The sequence below is a fragment of the Pimephales promelas genome, chromosome 4, assembly GCF_988280905.1.
Source record: "Pimephales promelas chromosome 4, fPimPro1.hap1.1, whole genome shotgun sequence".
NCBI lineage: Eukaryota > Metazoa > Chordata > Actinopteri > Cypriniformes > Leuciscidae > Pimephales > Pimephales promelas.
In genome coordinates, this window is record NC_142772.1 from 17,955,856 (window position 1) to 17,973,673 (window position 17,818).

At 42.5% G+C, this 17,818-nt stretch overlaps 1 protein-coding gene across 1 annotated transcript in view; it reads left to right on the forward strand.

Annotated features, from left to right (window-relative positions):
- Positions 1-230: 230 nt before the first annotated feature.
- ptgs1 (prostaglandin-endoperoxide synthase 1) overlaps positions 231-17,818 on the forward strand; it is a 33,525-nt gene continuing 15,937 nt past the window's right edge. The window contains exons 1-5 of the mRNA XM_089130030.1: positions 231-703; positions 784-882; positions 2,656-2,772; positions 3,473-3,613; positions 17,507-17,650. Of these exons, the coding sequence (XP_088986156.1) occupies positions 697-703; positions 784-882; positions 2,656-2,772; positions 3,473-3,613; positions 17,507-17,650 (508 nt within the window). The 5' untranslated portion in view covers positions 231-696. The remainder of the gene's footprint in view (positions 704-783; positions 883-2,655; positions 2,773-3,472; positions 3,614-17,506; positions 17,651-17,818) is intronic.

Sequence of the window (17,818 nt, forward strand, 5' to 3'; positions counted from 1 at the left end):
TTTATGTAAGTTAGCGCTTTTTACAATAGGCTACAGGTTGTATCAAAGCGGCGTGATATTGTGAGATGTTAAGTCATATGAGACCATTTAAGTCATACGAGAAGGTTTCTCATTATTATGACATAGCCTACATAATTATTATTTTTTTTTTTACTCAGGCTTCCATGCCTATATCTGCCTATTCTTTGCCTAATTTTCATGAATCCTTGTTCCGCTGATCCTTGTAAGTAGATAATTTATTGGGGCCATGTTAGGTTGGGCTTGCACGTATCTATATAACGCTCGTCAGTTGCTCAACAGATTCAGACACGCAGTGGCGCAGCAACAAACTCATTCTTTTTCTTCTCAATGTGCTCTTAAAACTGAACTACTGTTACATGGCGAGATCCATTTCGATTTTTGCATTGAGGATTTTAATCGCGAGTTAAGTCCGAGGCGAAAGGGTGGAGTTTCCTTTAAGGCTCTAATGGTTTTTTTTTATTATTATTTTTGTCGCTCTAAAAGTTCCACTTGAAAGATTCAGTCTGCTAAAAGCCCCCGCGAGTGATATGCAAGAGCTGACTTTGGCTTAAAGCCTTGCATGGGGTGATAAACGACATGGAAATATTTATTTGGAGTTTTTTCTTTAACACCACATTTTGTGCTTTGGTATTGTAGTCGTATTTTTATTTAATTACTTTTGCGTTCCAAACTGCAATGAAAGGTGAGCAATTCATATTTTTGAATCTCTAAGTTTTATAAATAAACTTTGTGGTGAGCCCTATCTGATATCTTGCTTTGCAGCGTTTAACCTTTTCCTGAAGTGGACATTTATCCTGCTGCTGAGTCTCTCTTTATGTGTTGGTGAAGAAAGTGAAGAAAGCCCAACTTCATTAAACAATGGTAAATATCAATATTATTTGGGTTATGGTTTAAAAAAATATAACAAGTTTTTATTTAACCAGTTTTTATTTAGATTGGTCTGTTAAACTATAGTTTTGTGCTTTTAATAGATTTAGAAGTGACAATATTTTAATTTCCCAATATTTTCTCTCAAACTCATTTTTCTAAGGCATATGCTTAAAGCATATCATAACAAACCTATTTAACATAGGCGTACTTTGAATTTTGAACCTTAAATTAGCCTAATCAAAGTGTCATTAGTTTAATCATACGGCTAAATGCTCAAAAAGCTATTTTCTATTTTTAACAAAAATAAATAAATGATTATATGAATATAAAAAGCAAACCTTTCGTGTAATACTATCTGGGTATTAATAAGCCTGTTAAATCTCACAATATTTTCACATAGCCTATATCACTGAAATTTACATGACTCTTTTTCCATTCATCCTCATCGAGGAATGCGTAAGCAGCAATGAACAAGTCTGATCTTGGTTGGTTAGTTGTGGATGTTATCTCTCTGCTACGTCAGTCTCTCTGTTTAGTTTAGTCCACTAACATATAGTGTAGAGGCTTTGTGCATGAGCTCATGCCATGTGCATGAGCTAGATGAAGTATGTTCAGTAAAGGAGTGATGGAAAGTTCTGGAGAGAGTAGATGATTTTGGTTATCTGCCATGCAATTTGTGCACAGTAACCACATTTCATTCAAAATTTCCTCTACTTTTAGGTGGTGTCTGTCATAGTGCCACTGGCAACCATGAGCGAAAATATGATGTGTCTTGTATTTATGAATAAGCCTTATCAGGGGAAGTGCCTTGTCTCATTCCTGTTGAGAATAAATTAATAGTATTGTGAGAAATGTATAAAACATTTAACCAAAAGCATAGATTACCAACTCACTGTGACTGTACAAGACTGATAATTTCTCTTATGTTAAAAGTTACATCCGACACCAAACAAATTAGTGCAGAAGTTCATACCATTTCAGTCATGGTTACAAAATCTATTGTCATTATACACCAACATGAATCCATCATATCTTCCAGTTAAAGTGTAAAAAGTGAAAATCCTGGAAACCCTGAGAGCTGCATACAAAAACACATTATGCATTTGCCTTTGATGAGGCATGTTGTAATGGTTGCGTAAATCTTCAGATATAATCTCAGATCTAAACTATGCCTGAAATTCTGTAGTAAATAAGAAGTGGGAGCGCCGGGGAGTCATAACGCCAAATGATGCTTTTATAACTTTGACTTTGTATTATGGCTTGTGTTGGAAACTCAGAAGTGAAGCTGTTGTGAGAACACAAGCTGTTGATAGCTGCAGTTATCAGTGTCTTGCTAAGGCAGTGTACATTGTTATTTAAATAGATTTTAGGAGTCAGTGCCTAGAAATGGAGACAAAACAACTGGCTGATGACCTTAACAAAAGCATGTAAATCCAGGTATAGGAACTCGCCCCAGACTCAGTGTTATCAGTCCTAATCCAAGCATAACTATTCAAAGAATGGAGAAGGGGCTCCAAGAGCTAAGACAAAGGGTGAGAGACTCAGCAGTAATCTGACTCATTTGACTTACAATAAAGAGAACAGGACTGGTTGGAACCTCTTGCTAAAATCTTTGCTTAACTGAATCATTCATTGGTTGTCCTCATCTTTACCTTAAATGCTAAATACAATGTACTTCCTCTTAGTTTTTCATGCAATGTTATGTAAGATCAGCTGATCTTAAACAGCTTCTTAAATTTGTATTTCCACACTTGTTTTCTCCAGTGAATCCTTGTTGCTATTACCCTTGTCAAAACCGGGGGATTTGTGTTCGATATGGCATGGACAGATATGAATGTGACTGCACCAGAACTGGATACTATGGAGAAAATTGCACTATACGTATGTATCTTACTCTTATCTCATTCTGACTGTAAATTTGTACTGTGCTCTTAATAATGTTTTACAATAACCTGAAATTTTACGGCTACCATTTCTTTAATTTTCATAATAACCTAAGCTGTGTGCACATAGTGGCGGCACATCAATTTGCTGAATCATTTAAACAGAACAATAAACTATCACAAAAGTTTTGGAAGCAGATGCCTCTTTTCACACAGTCCAACATCTGTGCCAGCCTATTCCTGGCAGAGAGAAAGGATCAGGCCCAGTTTTCACTCTACCATAACCCTCTACCAACCAAGACCTGCTGTTTGTCTACCTTTCCGTTACTCTTTTTATGTTTCTACTTCCTGTCTCTCTCAACTATTTGGCTTATGTTATCTGGCTCAATATAAGGATTTGTACAAAGTTTCAGTGAAGTTACCATATGCTGTTTGTGTTTGTAGGATGACTGTGTTAAATAAAAGACAAAAAGCAAAACAAAGATGCATGTGTTTTGAAAGAGCTTTATTTTCTAGAATAATTCAATTGCTTAATTAAGTGTCAATTCAGTTTGAACTTTGAATACAAGTTTCCAAAGGAATTCTGAATGTCCAACGAATTGGGCATGTATTTTGTAGGGTGAATTCAGAATCCCAAACAGTTGCACCTTATCATTCTTTATTAGAGTCACACTCTTTTCTTTCTCTCTCTTCTTCAGCTGAGTTCTGGTCTCGAGTCTCTCGGCTACTGAAGCCCAGTCCTAATGTTGTCCACTATATCCTAACACACTTTGACTGGCTATGGGATATCATCAACAGAACGTTCCTCAGGGATTGGCTCATGCACAAAGTGCTCACAGGTTGGTTTTGTTACACATACTCAGCATGGCTTGTGTGTTCGCATGTTCATAATGTTGTTCATGTGTTTTTATGTGGGATCATTACTGGCAAAAAGCTTCAAAAAGCTGTTTCACTCTTCAATCACAATAAGGAAGAAAACGCTATTACAACTTCCTTTTTATGCAACTTTGAAGGTGCATGCAATAGTTATTTAAGTTGCGTTAGTATTGGTGTAATTTTTGTTCTTTGAGTATTGATTCCACATTGGTGTTTGATAACCAGATGATGCTAGAACTGCCCGGTCCTGTAGATTTGCCTTAAACAGCATTAGGAGAATCAGGCCCTTCCTATCAGAACATGCTACACAGCTCCTCGTCCAAAGACTTGTTCTATCCAGACTGGACTATTGTAATGCGTTCCTAGCAGGTCTTCCAGCTTGCACTGTCAAACCTCTGCAACAGATCCAAAATGCTTCAGCTAGGTGGTGCTTGGGTTTGACCCAAGTACCTCAGATGGCTGAGAAAAACGATGTTGAACTGTCATCTCCTCTGACTGTGCCAGAATGAGACAGTCGTCAAAAAGATTGAGAATACGGATGCCCTGAATTCTCAATGGAGCTAGAGCAGCATCCATGCATTTCGTGAATGTGCGAGGTGACAATGCTAGGCAGAATAGAAGAACTTGGTATTGATACGCTTTTCCCCCAAAAGCGAACCTCAGAATCAGAAACTTCCTGTGAGGGGGAAGGATGGGTATGTGGAAATGCACTTCTTTTAGATCTATCGTGACGAACCAGTCCTCAGACCTGATCTGACTCAAGATAATAGTTATGGTTAGAATTTTGAATCTGAACCTCCTCAGAGACAGATTCAACACTGTCTCACACTGGATTTGAACCCGGGTCTCTCACACCAAAGGCATGTGTCTTATCCACTGCGCCATCACCACCCTGTTCCTGTGGAATTCTGTTCCCTTTTTCCACTATGTGCAGGACCCATTGAGATATATTTTGAAGACCTTTCCAGGTGTCTAAATACATTGCTAGGGGATCAGTCTCTCGGGAGCCAGTACTTCATAGTGTAAACATTAATGTTTTATCAGCACACAGACATTAATGTCTTTGGCTGAGTATCTCCAGACCAGACCACACATGTATAGTTTAGACATAAATTCTGATTGAAGTCTTGGTTGGTGGATTAGATATCATCTGCTTTCTTTTGCTTTGGCAAAACAGTCTATAAACCTAATGGCTTGGATGTAGTTTAGTTGGTGGTGGACCTGAGCAGGAGTTTATTGTGTAGGATTAATATGTGTGATTGTGCTCTGCATCTGTATCAATGAATTTGGCTTGGTTGTATTTCTTTTCTTGCAAAGGAAGCCTCCTTTAACTTAGCACCCTTCCCTTATTTACTCAGACACTACTCTGTTTTGAGTGGCCCCTATACTGACGTTCAGCGCCTTTTTTATCATTTCCTCCCAGTTGGCATTGGCACTCTATAATGTTTTCCTGTACAGACATTAAAGTCAGTTAATGTTTATGTAATGCGAACGTGGTGGGAAGATACACCATGATCAGAGGAATCTATCATTTCATTCAGCACTCATTGCAACCAGTCCAGTCGGCTATTGTCATGGCAATGCTCATGTACTCTGCAAGAGGCCCCCTCAAATTCCTCATGTCCTTCCAAAAAAATTCCCTGCAAGAGCCAAGTGACTGATTATCTTGAGGTACTGTTCCAGGAAAGTGTAATGGAGCGCATGTTAACTCAGAATAAGTCTACCTGTATGTGGAGTTGCTCGAATGTTTGTTGATGCCACCTGTTTAAATGTGCTTCCATATTACACCAATATTAGCAGTAACGTTTTTATTGAACAGAAAAAAAAAACATTATTATGCTTTTGGGTCTAACTTTATATTAGGTGTATTTTTGTTATACAAATGTTGATGTTGTACTGCAAAACGATTTTGCTGCAGTTGAGGTCAGGTTTAAGGGTGAGTTAAGGTGTAAGAGGAGGTCAACAGTGTAATTGTACAGTAGCTATAATTACATGATTTTCCTATTTGAAGCTATTTTTAAAATATAAGTACAACATACAGAAACATGTACACAATAAGTGCACTTATTATACAGTGGGTCCTTATGTTTATCTAATGAATGACAAAATACTAAATCTATAGGGGGAGTCTTTTTAAAAGTTTTAACACTTTTTTTCACCATCTGCAACTCAAAATATGGGGAAAATATTATGATTGTGTTGTTATTGTAAAATCTTTTGGTATCTAAACAGAATTTCATTAAGTTAATGACAACATGTTACAACGTTTACATGGTCCAATAACTGGTAGGCTACTGTTCTCTTATGAGAGCTTCTCTCGCACTGCGTATAATATCTTACGCTAGGGTAAAACCTCTTTTCCACGAGATATTGAAGCCAAAAATGATCCTTAATTTTGAATTAATGTTAAAAACGTGTTGTGGCAGCATGCAGACATAGGCAAGGCGGCGCCATAAAAAGCGCCGTACTCAGCGAGTCCCGGCCTAAACCTTCCTGTGAAAGCTTGCCGGTTCGCCCGCCAGCTTCTCCAGCTTCACTCGAGTCTCTCTCTGTCTACCTGTATAGTGGATGCTTCCTTCACTGATGATGATGAGGTAACTGCATCTGTAGAAGAGCACAGCCGCTGCTAGCTTTTTCTTTACATTACAAGAAAGCTACCCCGTGGCCCATGTGCATGCGTTACTGACCACCGAAAAAGGGGAAAGAGAGTGGTTTAGTCCCGCCGAGGCCGGACCAACCCCCATTTTCCGAACATTAGGGCTGCAACTAACGATTATTTTGATAATCGATTAATCGGACAATTATTTTTCGATTAATCGGATAAAAATGACCGAAATTACCATTCCTTAGCCCTACCGAATATTTCTCAGCTCCTCCGAGTTTGTCAATGTTGCAGCAGTCAGCCTGTGATATATTATGCGCGCCTGCAACAAATGCTGACGCAAAATGTGATGACACTCTCTTATCTGCTCGCACTGAATTCAGCTTATGTTGTTTTCCTCATTTGGTTCAGTGGTGAAACCCATTGCTTTCACGGCAGAGACCCGTGTTCGAATCCCGGCTTGGGCAGTAGATAAAATTTGTGCAGCTCCCCTCTCTGAGCATGGCCAGCTTTTTTATGTACAAAAGTTGCTCATCTAATTCGAGCTGAGATTGTGAAACTTTTGAGCAGAGGGATAGACCCTTTATCTCAAGCTCAGTGTGAAGGGGGTTTGTACAGCAGATATTTTCTGGTACCGAAAAAAGACAGGGGTCTCAGACCCATTCTAGTTCTAAGGCAGCTGAACAAAGTCCTTGTGAAATGCAGTTCAGAATGCTCACAACCAGGAAAATCCTTGCGCAGATTTGCCAAAGGGACTGGTTTAGCATTACGTCATAGGTGATTCTTGAGATTCGCCTTCAATGGCCAGGCATATCAATACACAGTCCTACAGTTCAGCCTGTCCCTAGCACCCTGTACATTTATAATGTGCATGGACGCGGCTCACAGTTCCCTGAAACTTCAGGGCATGCGAGTTTTGAACTACTTGGACTATTGGCTGGTTCTATCTCGATTACACTCAGAGCTCATAGAACACAGGACCATATTACTCGAACATCTCGAGAACATCTCTGGGTCTCAAAGTCAATTGGGCAAAAGTTTGCTCTGTCTCCCAGTCAGAAAATGTCTTTTCTGGCTGGTGCAAAGCTCGAGGCTTTTCACCCCCAGACTGTAGGGTTACGGATGTTCTTTCCTTCCTTCAAGAGCTACTGGATAAGGACAGAAACCCCATCCACGCTCAAAGGTTTTCTAAACCAGCGACTGGAGTGGGCTGAATGGCTCGAAACTCATACTCAAAGCAAGACACGGGTACGTGCCTAAATCCCTCAACACACCCTTTAGAGCTCAGGTGATTTCCCTGTTTGCCCTGCCGGTTTACAGTGAGGAGAAGGACGCGAGCTTCTTTTGCCCGGTCAAGGCATTAAAGACCCCCTCCGATGAAAAAAAACATAAAAATTCTAGGTGTTAACATGTTCTTGTGTCATTTTTCTAATGTTAGAGGGCGTTTCTTTAGAAAAATAAGATTGAAGTTGCATTTCTGAGTATTTCTACATTCAAATGTGGGTGGGGCCACAAGCTCATACTCCCCTCCCTTCATACTGATTCCCTAAACTTTTCACAAACAAGCATGTACATAATGTATAATATACTGTAATAGTAGTTAATTCTTGTATAATATATAATATCACACCACAGATGCACAATATAGAAAAGTTATTTAATGCCTAGAGAGATGAGACATGGACTAATCATTTCTCTTTCCGGTAACGTTACTGACAGCATAGTCTCTAGTCTATGGGACTGACAGGAAGAACGAAAGACTCGGACGCGGCCGAACCATAGGGCCGAATCCGAACTCGAGACTCGAAATATGAACTAATATTACTCTTTCCGGTCCTTCTGTATCACACACGGCACGGCCTAGCAGACAGATCAGAGTCAGACACTGACGAGTCGACAGCTAACGTATCGAGACACGAGAGGAGGAGAACAAACCTGATAAATATGAAGTTGCAAAGGAATGAATGTCTCGGATCAGGAGGTGAGGTGAACTAACAGAATCAGACAGCAATAGCCTGCCCTGAACTTAAGACTCAACAACTAATAAATTAATACAACATTAGCGGAAGAGACAGAGGAGAGCTCTCAGCAACGGGCAGGGGGAGGGTCGTCTCCATGCCAACGGCTCCGCCCACAACCCAGAGGCGAATTGCTAATGAGCTACTGCCGCTCTGCTGAAGTGAAGTCCCATAAAACGGCACAGGTTTTGTGATTTTGGCTAAAAATTGCATAATCATATTTTAAAGACCACTGGGAATGTTTATAAAATAGATCAAAATATGATCGGAGGGGGACTTTAAGAGCTTACCTGTCTCATTCGTCTGCTTTCAGACAGACTAAGCCACATCGAAACAGAGTCTATCCAGGTGTATAGTTGATGCCATAGCGCTGGCCTACACTTCTAAGGGCCTGCAGTGTCCTTTGGGTGTCAGAGCGCACTTCACAATAGGCATGGCCTTGTCCTGGGCTTGGTCTAGTGGGATTGAAATTGAAACTGAAACTGCTTGAGCACAGCTCGCTGATCGATTAAATAACTTCATGGGCAGTGAGTAAGACCCATACTGTTACCCAGTTCAGGTTGAACATTTTTCACCCTGACTGTGTGGAACGCTGTTGATGTGATTAGTTCCTTAGGATGCTACTTCTTGGAGAATGACGCTTCTAGCCTCTCCACTCAGACTCTCTGTGAGTCCTGGGTGATTATGCACTATATGAGCCCCAGTTACCTGCCCTTGGGACTTTCATGTTGGATCCCATGCACGCACAGTGTTTTACACTGTGTTCCCCCTAGCGTAAGATATTACGCAGTATGAGAGACCCTCTCATAAGAGAACGTACTCGGTTACTAACGTAACCTTGGTTCTCTCTAGAAGAGGGAATCAGTACTGCGTATCTTTTCCGTGCCTGCAACATGCTCTGGTTCTCTTCAGCGTTGAAAAAAACAGATTATATCAGCCCATGTATCTATAGGCTCTGGCCACGCCCGTTCCGGCGGGACGTGACGTAGTGGCTCATTAGATCTAATGTCACGAGGGGCTTCTTCCGACGGGCTGCTGCAGTTGCCGCAGGACAGCCAATAGGACAGCCAATAGAAGTGTATGTCTGCATGTTGCCGCAACGCGTTTTACATTAATTTAAAATTAAGGATAATTTTTGGCTTCAATATCTTGTGGAAAATAGGTTTTCCCCTAGCGTAAGATATTACGCAGTACTCGTTCCCTCTTCTAGAGAGAACCGAGGTTACTTTAGTAACCGAGTACGTTTTTATTAGTGCTTGTCTCTGGTGATGGGTCTTTCATGAACCCATGTTCATTGCATCTGTCACATGACAAATGAACGAATGACTCGGCTGGTAAAGTAATTATTTATCTTCCCTGTAAATTAATTTTGACTGCATAATAATAATTTCTCAATTCAGAATATGATCAAGATTGCTTAAGTGGATGTGTTTGGGGAATGTGGCTGTTAAATTTATAACATTTAAATCCAGTTAATGAACGAAAAGACTCAAAAAAAGAAATTAGTTTATTTTGATGAACGAGATCAAACAAGAGGGTCAGTAAAATGAACCGAACTTCCCATCACTACTTGTCTCAGATTTCACAAAATTCACAAGCTTATGAATAGCTACATGTAGCTACATGTTAATTTTTTTCTCAAGGTAAAATCTCTTTACTAATGCTGTAAACATACATGAAACCCTGTCAGCTGGTATTATTGTTAAAGGTTTAAAATTTACAACTCAAATTAATATAATGTGTTTTTTATAATAATAATGTTATATTTTTTTAATGTAATGAGTAAAATTATAATATATAATATGTTATATTTAATAAATATAAGATATGTATATATGACACCACCCCACTTTGCTTTGCAATGTTTCACTGCGTGAGAAAATTAATGTGTGGTGTGAGATTAATGTGAGAGCGTGAGAACAGTGTCAATTGTGCGACTCACTCGGGAGAGTTGGCAGCCATGGGACTATCAGAGTAACACTGGTGACAAATGAATGTTTAATGTTGACAAATGAACACTGTACTGCAGACTTGGTAGGCCCAAAAACTGCATAGGCCACATTTTAACAATACTTCCTTTGGCTCTGACTTTGAGGTCTTAGTGTCCTCACCACTGGCTTTCAACATTTTCCTTGCAGCTGATCATTTGAAACCTCATCAGTTCCTTTTTAAAAAAACACTGGCAGGCACACCTCTATCTGTCTTTCTTTTCTTTCTTTCACTGATATTCTGTAAAATTATTTCAAATAAACTGTTCTTAGTTGTATGTAAGCAGATGGTTGTAACACTTTTTAAAAATGTGTTAAAGATTGGTTTCAAAGGGCACACCCATGTTCCTAACTGACAATGAAGAATTGACAGAACAGTCATCAAGTTTTAGACCGTATTCTAGGTTATTGCGTGTGTTAGAATCTCAGTTTTTTCAGAATTAAGTAGTAGGAAATTACTAGTCATCCAATTTTTATATATAAGCTTTGCATTCCGTTAGTTTTGTGAATTGGTACTGGGTATCAAAAGCTGAGTATCATCAGCGTAACAGTGGAAGCTAATGTCATGCTTCCTAATGATTTCTCCCAATGTATATACAGGGTGAAAAGCAACGGTCCTAGCACTGAGCCTTGAGGTACACCATACTGAACATGTGATCTATATGGCATCTCTTACTGATTAATTTCAGTAAGTTGTAATGTATATTTCAACACACCTTCTGACGTTCATTAATGTTTATTTAATATTATCAAGACGATCAGTTCACAAAGCGTTTGAACTGAGGCGGTACGACGATCTGTCAAACACCACATTTAAGAGCGCCAAAATAGTATTTTTTGAATAACGTAATAAAATTTACAGAATTTGAAAGCTGATACTTTCAGTTTCATGTCAAAGTAACCTGCTCTGTTCTGTCCACTTTGCTTCGTGATTTTTCACCGCGTAAGAAAAGAGATGTGTGGCATGAGAATGTGAGAACAGTGTCAATTGCCTGTATCTCATGCTGAACACTCATGATAAAGTAATGTTGTTAACCCTAGATCGCATACTTGGTAGGCCCAAAGACTGCATCTAGACTGTACCTGTCTATCTGTCTGTCTGTCTGTCTGTCTGTCTGTCTGTCTGTCTGTCTGTCTGTCTGTCTGTCTGTCTGTCTGTCTGTCTATCTATCTATCTATCTATCTATCTATCTATCTATCTATCTATTTTAGTTTTAAGGGGATGGTGGTTGTAACACTTTTTAAAGATGTGTTAACCCCAGTCAACCATTGTTTAGCTAGCTGTATTAGCACAATGGTTTGAAATTAGCAGGTTAAAAATGTATCACGTTTGCAGGGTAAACTACAGTTTACAGTAATCTAAGTTCAATTATTTTATCTTCAAAAGTTTAAATTTGAAGTAAAATATACTGTATACTGGTATGTTCTGGGAAAAAAACACATTCTTTGCTTTGTTTTTTTTTTTCTTTATAAAATCTTCTCGGCGAGAAGAACACCAGTTGAGAAACAGGTTCCACTTTAACGCATAGACGTGTCTCGTGGACGACGCTCTAGCAGAAGTGATGGTAGCCGCCACCGCAGGTGGCAGGCTACTCAAACCTGCCTCGTCCCGTCCAGGAGCCACACATGTAGCCTCCAGAGATCGGGGCGAGGGTGCCATAGGGTGCCCCGTCTCTGAGAAAGGAGGCCCTTCCTCAGAGGAATTGGCCAAGGAGGTGCTGTCGCAAGGAGTATCAGTTCGAAGAACCAGGTCTTGGTCGGCCAGTATGGGGCGACCAAAATGACCTGCTCCTCGTCCTCCTTGATCTTGCACAGAGTCCGTCCGAGAAGGCTCACTGGGGGAAGCGCACATGTGCGTAGGCCCCGCGGCCAGCTATGCGCCAGTGCGTCTGTGCCGAGTGTGCCCTCGGTCAGAGAGTAATACAGGGCGCAATGGGATGAGTCGGAGTGGGAGGCAAACAGATCTATCTGTGCGTCCCCGAACTGGTCCCATATCAGACTGGGGATGGATTCGCCAGAGACTGGACAGAGCCGAGACAGCTCGTCGGCTGCAAAGTTCCGCTCTCCTTGAATTTTAATAGCATGAAGGGACCTCAGGTGCTTCTGACTCCATAAGAGGATGTGGCGTGCGAGTTGCGACATCCGGTGAGAGTGTAGACCACCCTGGCGCTTGATGTACGCTACTGTCGCGTTATTGTCTGAACAGACTAGTACGTGTTGACCCCTGAGCAATGCATGGAAGCGGTGCAGGGCAAGGCGTACTGCCAGCAACTCAAGGCAATTGACATGCTTGAGGCGCTGGGGTCCTGTCCAGGAGCCCATGGCTGCATGCACATGGCACCCAACCTGTGGCAGAGGCATCTGTGGAGACAACAACATGCCTGGAAATTCACTCTAGGGCAACTCCGGCCCGTAGAAAGCAGAGGTTCCTCCACGGGGTGAAGGTCTGATGGCAGGTCGGAGTTACTGGAACTCTGAGCGTACCGCGATGCCATGCCCACCTCGGGACTCGATCGCGAAGCCACAGCTGAAGTGATCTCATATGAAGCAATCCGAGTGGCGTTGCCACAGCTGCGGATGCCATATGCCCCAGGAGCCTCTGAAAAACTTTCAGTGGAACAGCACTCTTGCCCTCGAACTGTCGAAGACAAGTCAGCAGTGAGTGTGTGCGCTCGCTCGTAAGCTGCGCGGACATGGCGACCGAGTCTATCTCCATACCGAGAAAAGAGATCTTCTGCACGGGGCAAAGTTTGCTCTTCTCCCAGTTGACCCGAATGCCTAGACGGGCTAGGTGCCGGAGCACTAGGTCTCTGTGTTCGCAGACCTGATCTCGAGAGTGAGCTAAGATTAGCCAGTCGTCGAGATAATTCAGGACGCGAACCCCTTGTTCACGAAGGGGAACAAGGGCTGCCTCGTCAATCTTCGTAAAGACACAAGGAGACAGAGCCAGCCCAAATGGGAGAACTTATATACTTATATGCCTGCCCCTCGAAAGCAAACCGAAGAAACGGTCTGTGTCGAGGTAAAATGGAGACATGAAAGTAGGCGTCCTTCAGGTCTAACGCTGCAAACCAATCCTGGGGCCGAACACATTCGAAAATGCATTTTAAATGGCAGCCGGTGAAGGGTGCGGTTCAAAATGCGCAGAACCAGAATCGGTCGTAACCCACCGGTTTTCTTGTGGACAATGAAGTAGGGGCTGTAAAACCCTGACCTCATCTCTGCTGGAGGGATGGGCTCGATTGCACCCTTCGCCAGTAGGGTGGCAACCTCCGCTCTCATGATCGGGGCATGCCATCGACCGTCTTAAAGCGGACTCCCCTGAAGTGGGGAGGAAACCGTGCAAACTGAATCCAGCGGGACAGATTGGGAAGCTCTAACCAAACCCCCAAAAACTGATCCAGTGGAATCATCCAAGCCACAGGCGTCCCCCCAGAGGGGCAGCGGGGCGTAGAGACCGGCACAGGCGAGGGTGGCATATCGACCCTGCGCGCGTGCACGGTCAAGCTCCGCGCCCCGACAGAGGAGACCAGGGAAGGACCAGCCTTCCATGGGGGTCTGCTCTGCCAGGGGTCTGGCGATAGAGGGGGATGAGAGTGGTGTGGTCCGGAGACGACATGCACTGCCATCCGCGCCCTCAGAGACAGAGGAGGACGAGATTGGCGAGGCACGGGGCGTTGCACACTGCCATCCTGCTCTGTGTGCTCAGGGATGGGATGCAGATCTTTGGAGAAAAGATTCTCCCCCAGCCCTCCACCGGGGGAAGGAATGGGCCTCCACCACTCCCAGAAAGAACTGCGAGCCATATCGAGCTGCCCGTAACGGGAGCGCCGCATAGCCTGGCGTACAGCGGGGCTGCGGGGTTGGTATGGGCAGGGACCCCTCCCTGCGACCACCTCCACGGCACGGCCCGGTGCTGCTGGGGCCGGGCGAGAGGGGGCGGAAGTCGCAGGAGGGCGCGTTCGGCGGCACGCGGACTGAGCAGACTTTTTGTCTGACCCTGCGGCTTCTGCTGCCAACCAGGCGCCGGCTCAGACAAAAAATCCACACTTCTGGGTGGCCGAGAACTGTTGGGCAGAGTTGTCGACCACCCCGCTGAAGAGGCCAACCTGGGATATGGGGAAGTTGAGGAAACTGGTTCACTCAGCCTCACGCACATCAACCAGGTTAAGCCAGAAATGTCTACCCCCAAAAACCAATCATCAGCCTTAAGTGCTCGGGACATGGCAGAATTTTCCACTCAAACCCAATACTCGTGGCGGCCCGGGAAAGCATAGCTGTGAACTCTGAATCCAACTCGCTATCGCTATGCTAGCACATCCGAGGACAGCAGCACAAACGAGCCATCTCCAGAGGACTCCAGAGCTCACCATGTGATGCGGTAATAGACATAATTTCATCAGCTGTTTTTTTGGGGGGTTTTTTTGTGGTTTTTTTTTCTAACTTGGGTTGCAACGTGAAAGACGGGGGAATGGACCGAGGAATTTTCGTCGGTTTAGTTCCAGACCTGACGTCACCCTGGCCACCAGCCAAAGTATTATCTCACATGGAGAAAATAGTTCGGGTTGTGGATGAGGGGACTCTCGCTCTATTGAGCTCATTGAGTCTCGACCGTTATATATTGCGATGGTCACTAAGAGAACGTGACACACCCACGAGCGCTGTCTGAGCGCGATCAAAGCCCAAACACGTCAAACAGCGCTCACGCCCATCAGCTGAATCTATCAGAATACCGCACTCAGAAGTACACGGGCAGGTCGTCTTTAAAAAGACGTGCCGCGTGCACGCTCTTTGAGTGAGAGGAAAAAAACTCTGCGGATGTTGAAGCGACCAGGGAGAAACACGCACACTGGCAGACCACTGCTCAGATCGCAGGCAATGTGAAACTCGCTGTATACCGCCATCACACAAACACCATAGAGTTTGCTCATCTCGAAGAGGTGAGTCACAGTAGTAAACTCAGATTGTGTGGCTTGTGGAGTGAAGAAGTTCTCTTGGCTCCGAAGTGAAGACATACTGCGGTTGCGTCCGCTTCCTCCTTTTATACTCACAGGGTGAGGCGTGGATACGCTATGCAAATTCCGCAGACCCATGGCATTCCTTTGCCATTGGCTCGTTTTTTTTAATACTCGAAGAGGATTGGCTTTCTAGGCGAAACCCCCATTCTCCGTCATCCGTCGTAACTCGGAGTGACTACGAAACGGAAAGCCGGTCATTTTGCACTGAAAATTCTCCGCCTCCTAAAAGCAGGTGTAACTTAGGAAGCGGGTTTCCTGGCATTTGCCTCCTGGTGAAATGGCAGCAGTAATCTGAGCAAGACGAAGACATAGGCTAAGGAGACAAGCTGAAAAGATTTCTGAAACAAGAATCACACTTTTTTTAGTTGAGTGAAAACGAAATTATTAAGCGTTACAGATTAAGCAGCAAGGCAATATTACAGTTACTGGAAGAAATATAAGATTACATCAAATCTCTGACTCAGCATTCACATTCCATTCCAGCCGTTTTTAAACTCCTCGCTACATTACAATTATTGGTATCAGGATAATTTCAAACAGTCATTGCATCAACAATGAAAGGAGGAGGCCCATTCAATTGCATGTTTAAATACGCGCAATTTGCGGTATAGTGGTGGTGACAGGTGCTGATTACCTGATGAACTGCAGGTTTGGTACATAACACGCTCATTGCGGTTTCACATCAAGCGTTTTCTGCGTCTTGGCCATGGCGCTATTACCGCAGTGTTTGCAAATGTACGTACATCTGGCCCTCAGTGTCTGGTTTTACATTGTCATCTGTGTTTGTTCTAGGCCTTCTGTGGATCACTATTTCGATTTTTATTAAACTATGTGTTTTGAATCTTCTTCTTCTGCTTCTTATGCACCTTGCTGACACATACATACAATGTACCGAATGCCAGAGAAAGAAAGAAAAGAAAGACAGATAGAGGTTTATCAGACATGAAACAAGGTTAGAGAGGCAGATAGATAGTCAAGTGTTTTATTAATTATAAATATAGTTAAGGAACTTTTTTCTAGTAAACTAATTTACACACACTTGCACAAACAGAAAGTGGATTTGAGTTATGATCAGTCACAGTGAGAGACTTTTTTTAAATTGTTTTGTTGGATTGTTTAAATAAACATTTTTTGAGGCATATTGCATAGTGCGGCCTTTGTTTGCTTTTTTTACTTAAATTGTTTCAACTTACAGCATGTGCTACAACCTACCTTAGTAGTGGCCTCCATTTCTTTCTTGACATCAACCAGTAGCGAACCGTGACTCTCAAACCTTGGTCCTCTCACCCCCCTCCCTTGTCATAAGTAGAAAGTAAACTCAGCCTAAAATCATTCTACCTTACTGTTCTCTTCTATAATTCTGCATTTTACCTTTGACAAGAAATGCCACAATCAAACATCAGAGTGAGTGTGAGAGTTATCACCAAAATTAAACAAAAAGTAATAAAATGCAAATCATCATTACAAATAATTGCATCTTCACAATCAATGTCATTTCAGCAGAATATTGTGACAACTGGCCAGAAAACCAACAAAAATGTATGCAAGCTAGCTCATTGTGACATCAGACCAAGATTATCGACATACACTTCTGCATCTTAGACGGAGTCCAAAATACAATTCTCTGTTGAGTAGGTACTTATTCTGAATACATAAATACTTCACAACCACTAAAAAGTTTGTTCTATAAAGTATGAATGTTTGTGCGATAGTATGAATGTAATCCGGACGTACTTTTTTTGGCATGTTGTCATTATCATGTAACCATCCAGCTTCAGTTACGTCGCTTCACCTCCATTCACAAATCCTCCCCCGTGGCCTCATGGGATTAAGTTTCCTTCATATGTAAACTTCAGAACCTTGCCAGAAGTAGGTCATCCTGGTACTTTTTGCCCACTATTTTATGAGTACTGTTATTTCAGACATACCAGTTTTGCTACACACTGTTTTTCGCCTATATAGTAGGGAAGTATGCAATTTCAGATGCAGCCAGAGAACAGCGATCATGACATTTTTTAATCCATCACCACAAACAAGCTATGTTTTTTCAAAGCGAGCTTGCTATTGCTAGCCTCTCCAAAATTGCCTTCCTTTTTTGGTTGTTGGCTTACAATAATAGGAAAATGTTTAGTGGTCAGCTGCAATGCCAAGCATGTTGTATCATTTGTTTTGTGTTTTTCTAGGTATCATATTGTCTGATTGTGTTTTTAAAAATTCTCTCCTTTCACAGTAAGAGCCACTTTAATCCCAAGCCCCCCTACATACAATTCCAAATATGACTACTTGAACTGGGAGGCGTATTCCAACATCACCTACTACACAAGGATTCTGCCACCAGTCCCTCAGGACTGCCCCACACCAATGGGGGCTAAAGGTAAGAGACTCTAGTCATCTAGTCATCAGCCTCTTCCCACTGAAGGACACATGATCTGAAAATGTATTTTTTTTCCTCATAAGAAGCAATATTAAAATGCTGTAAGGCAAGTCTATCACAACAAAAGTCACTGGAAATACCTTTGCTGTAATAAAATCATTCCATGTG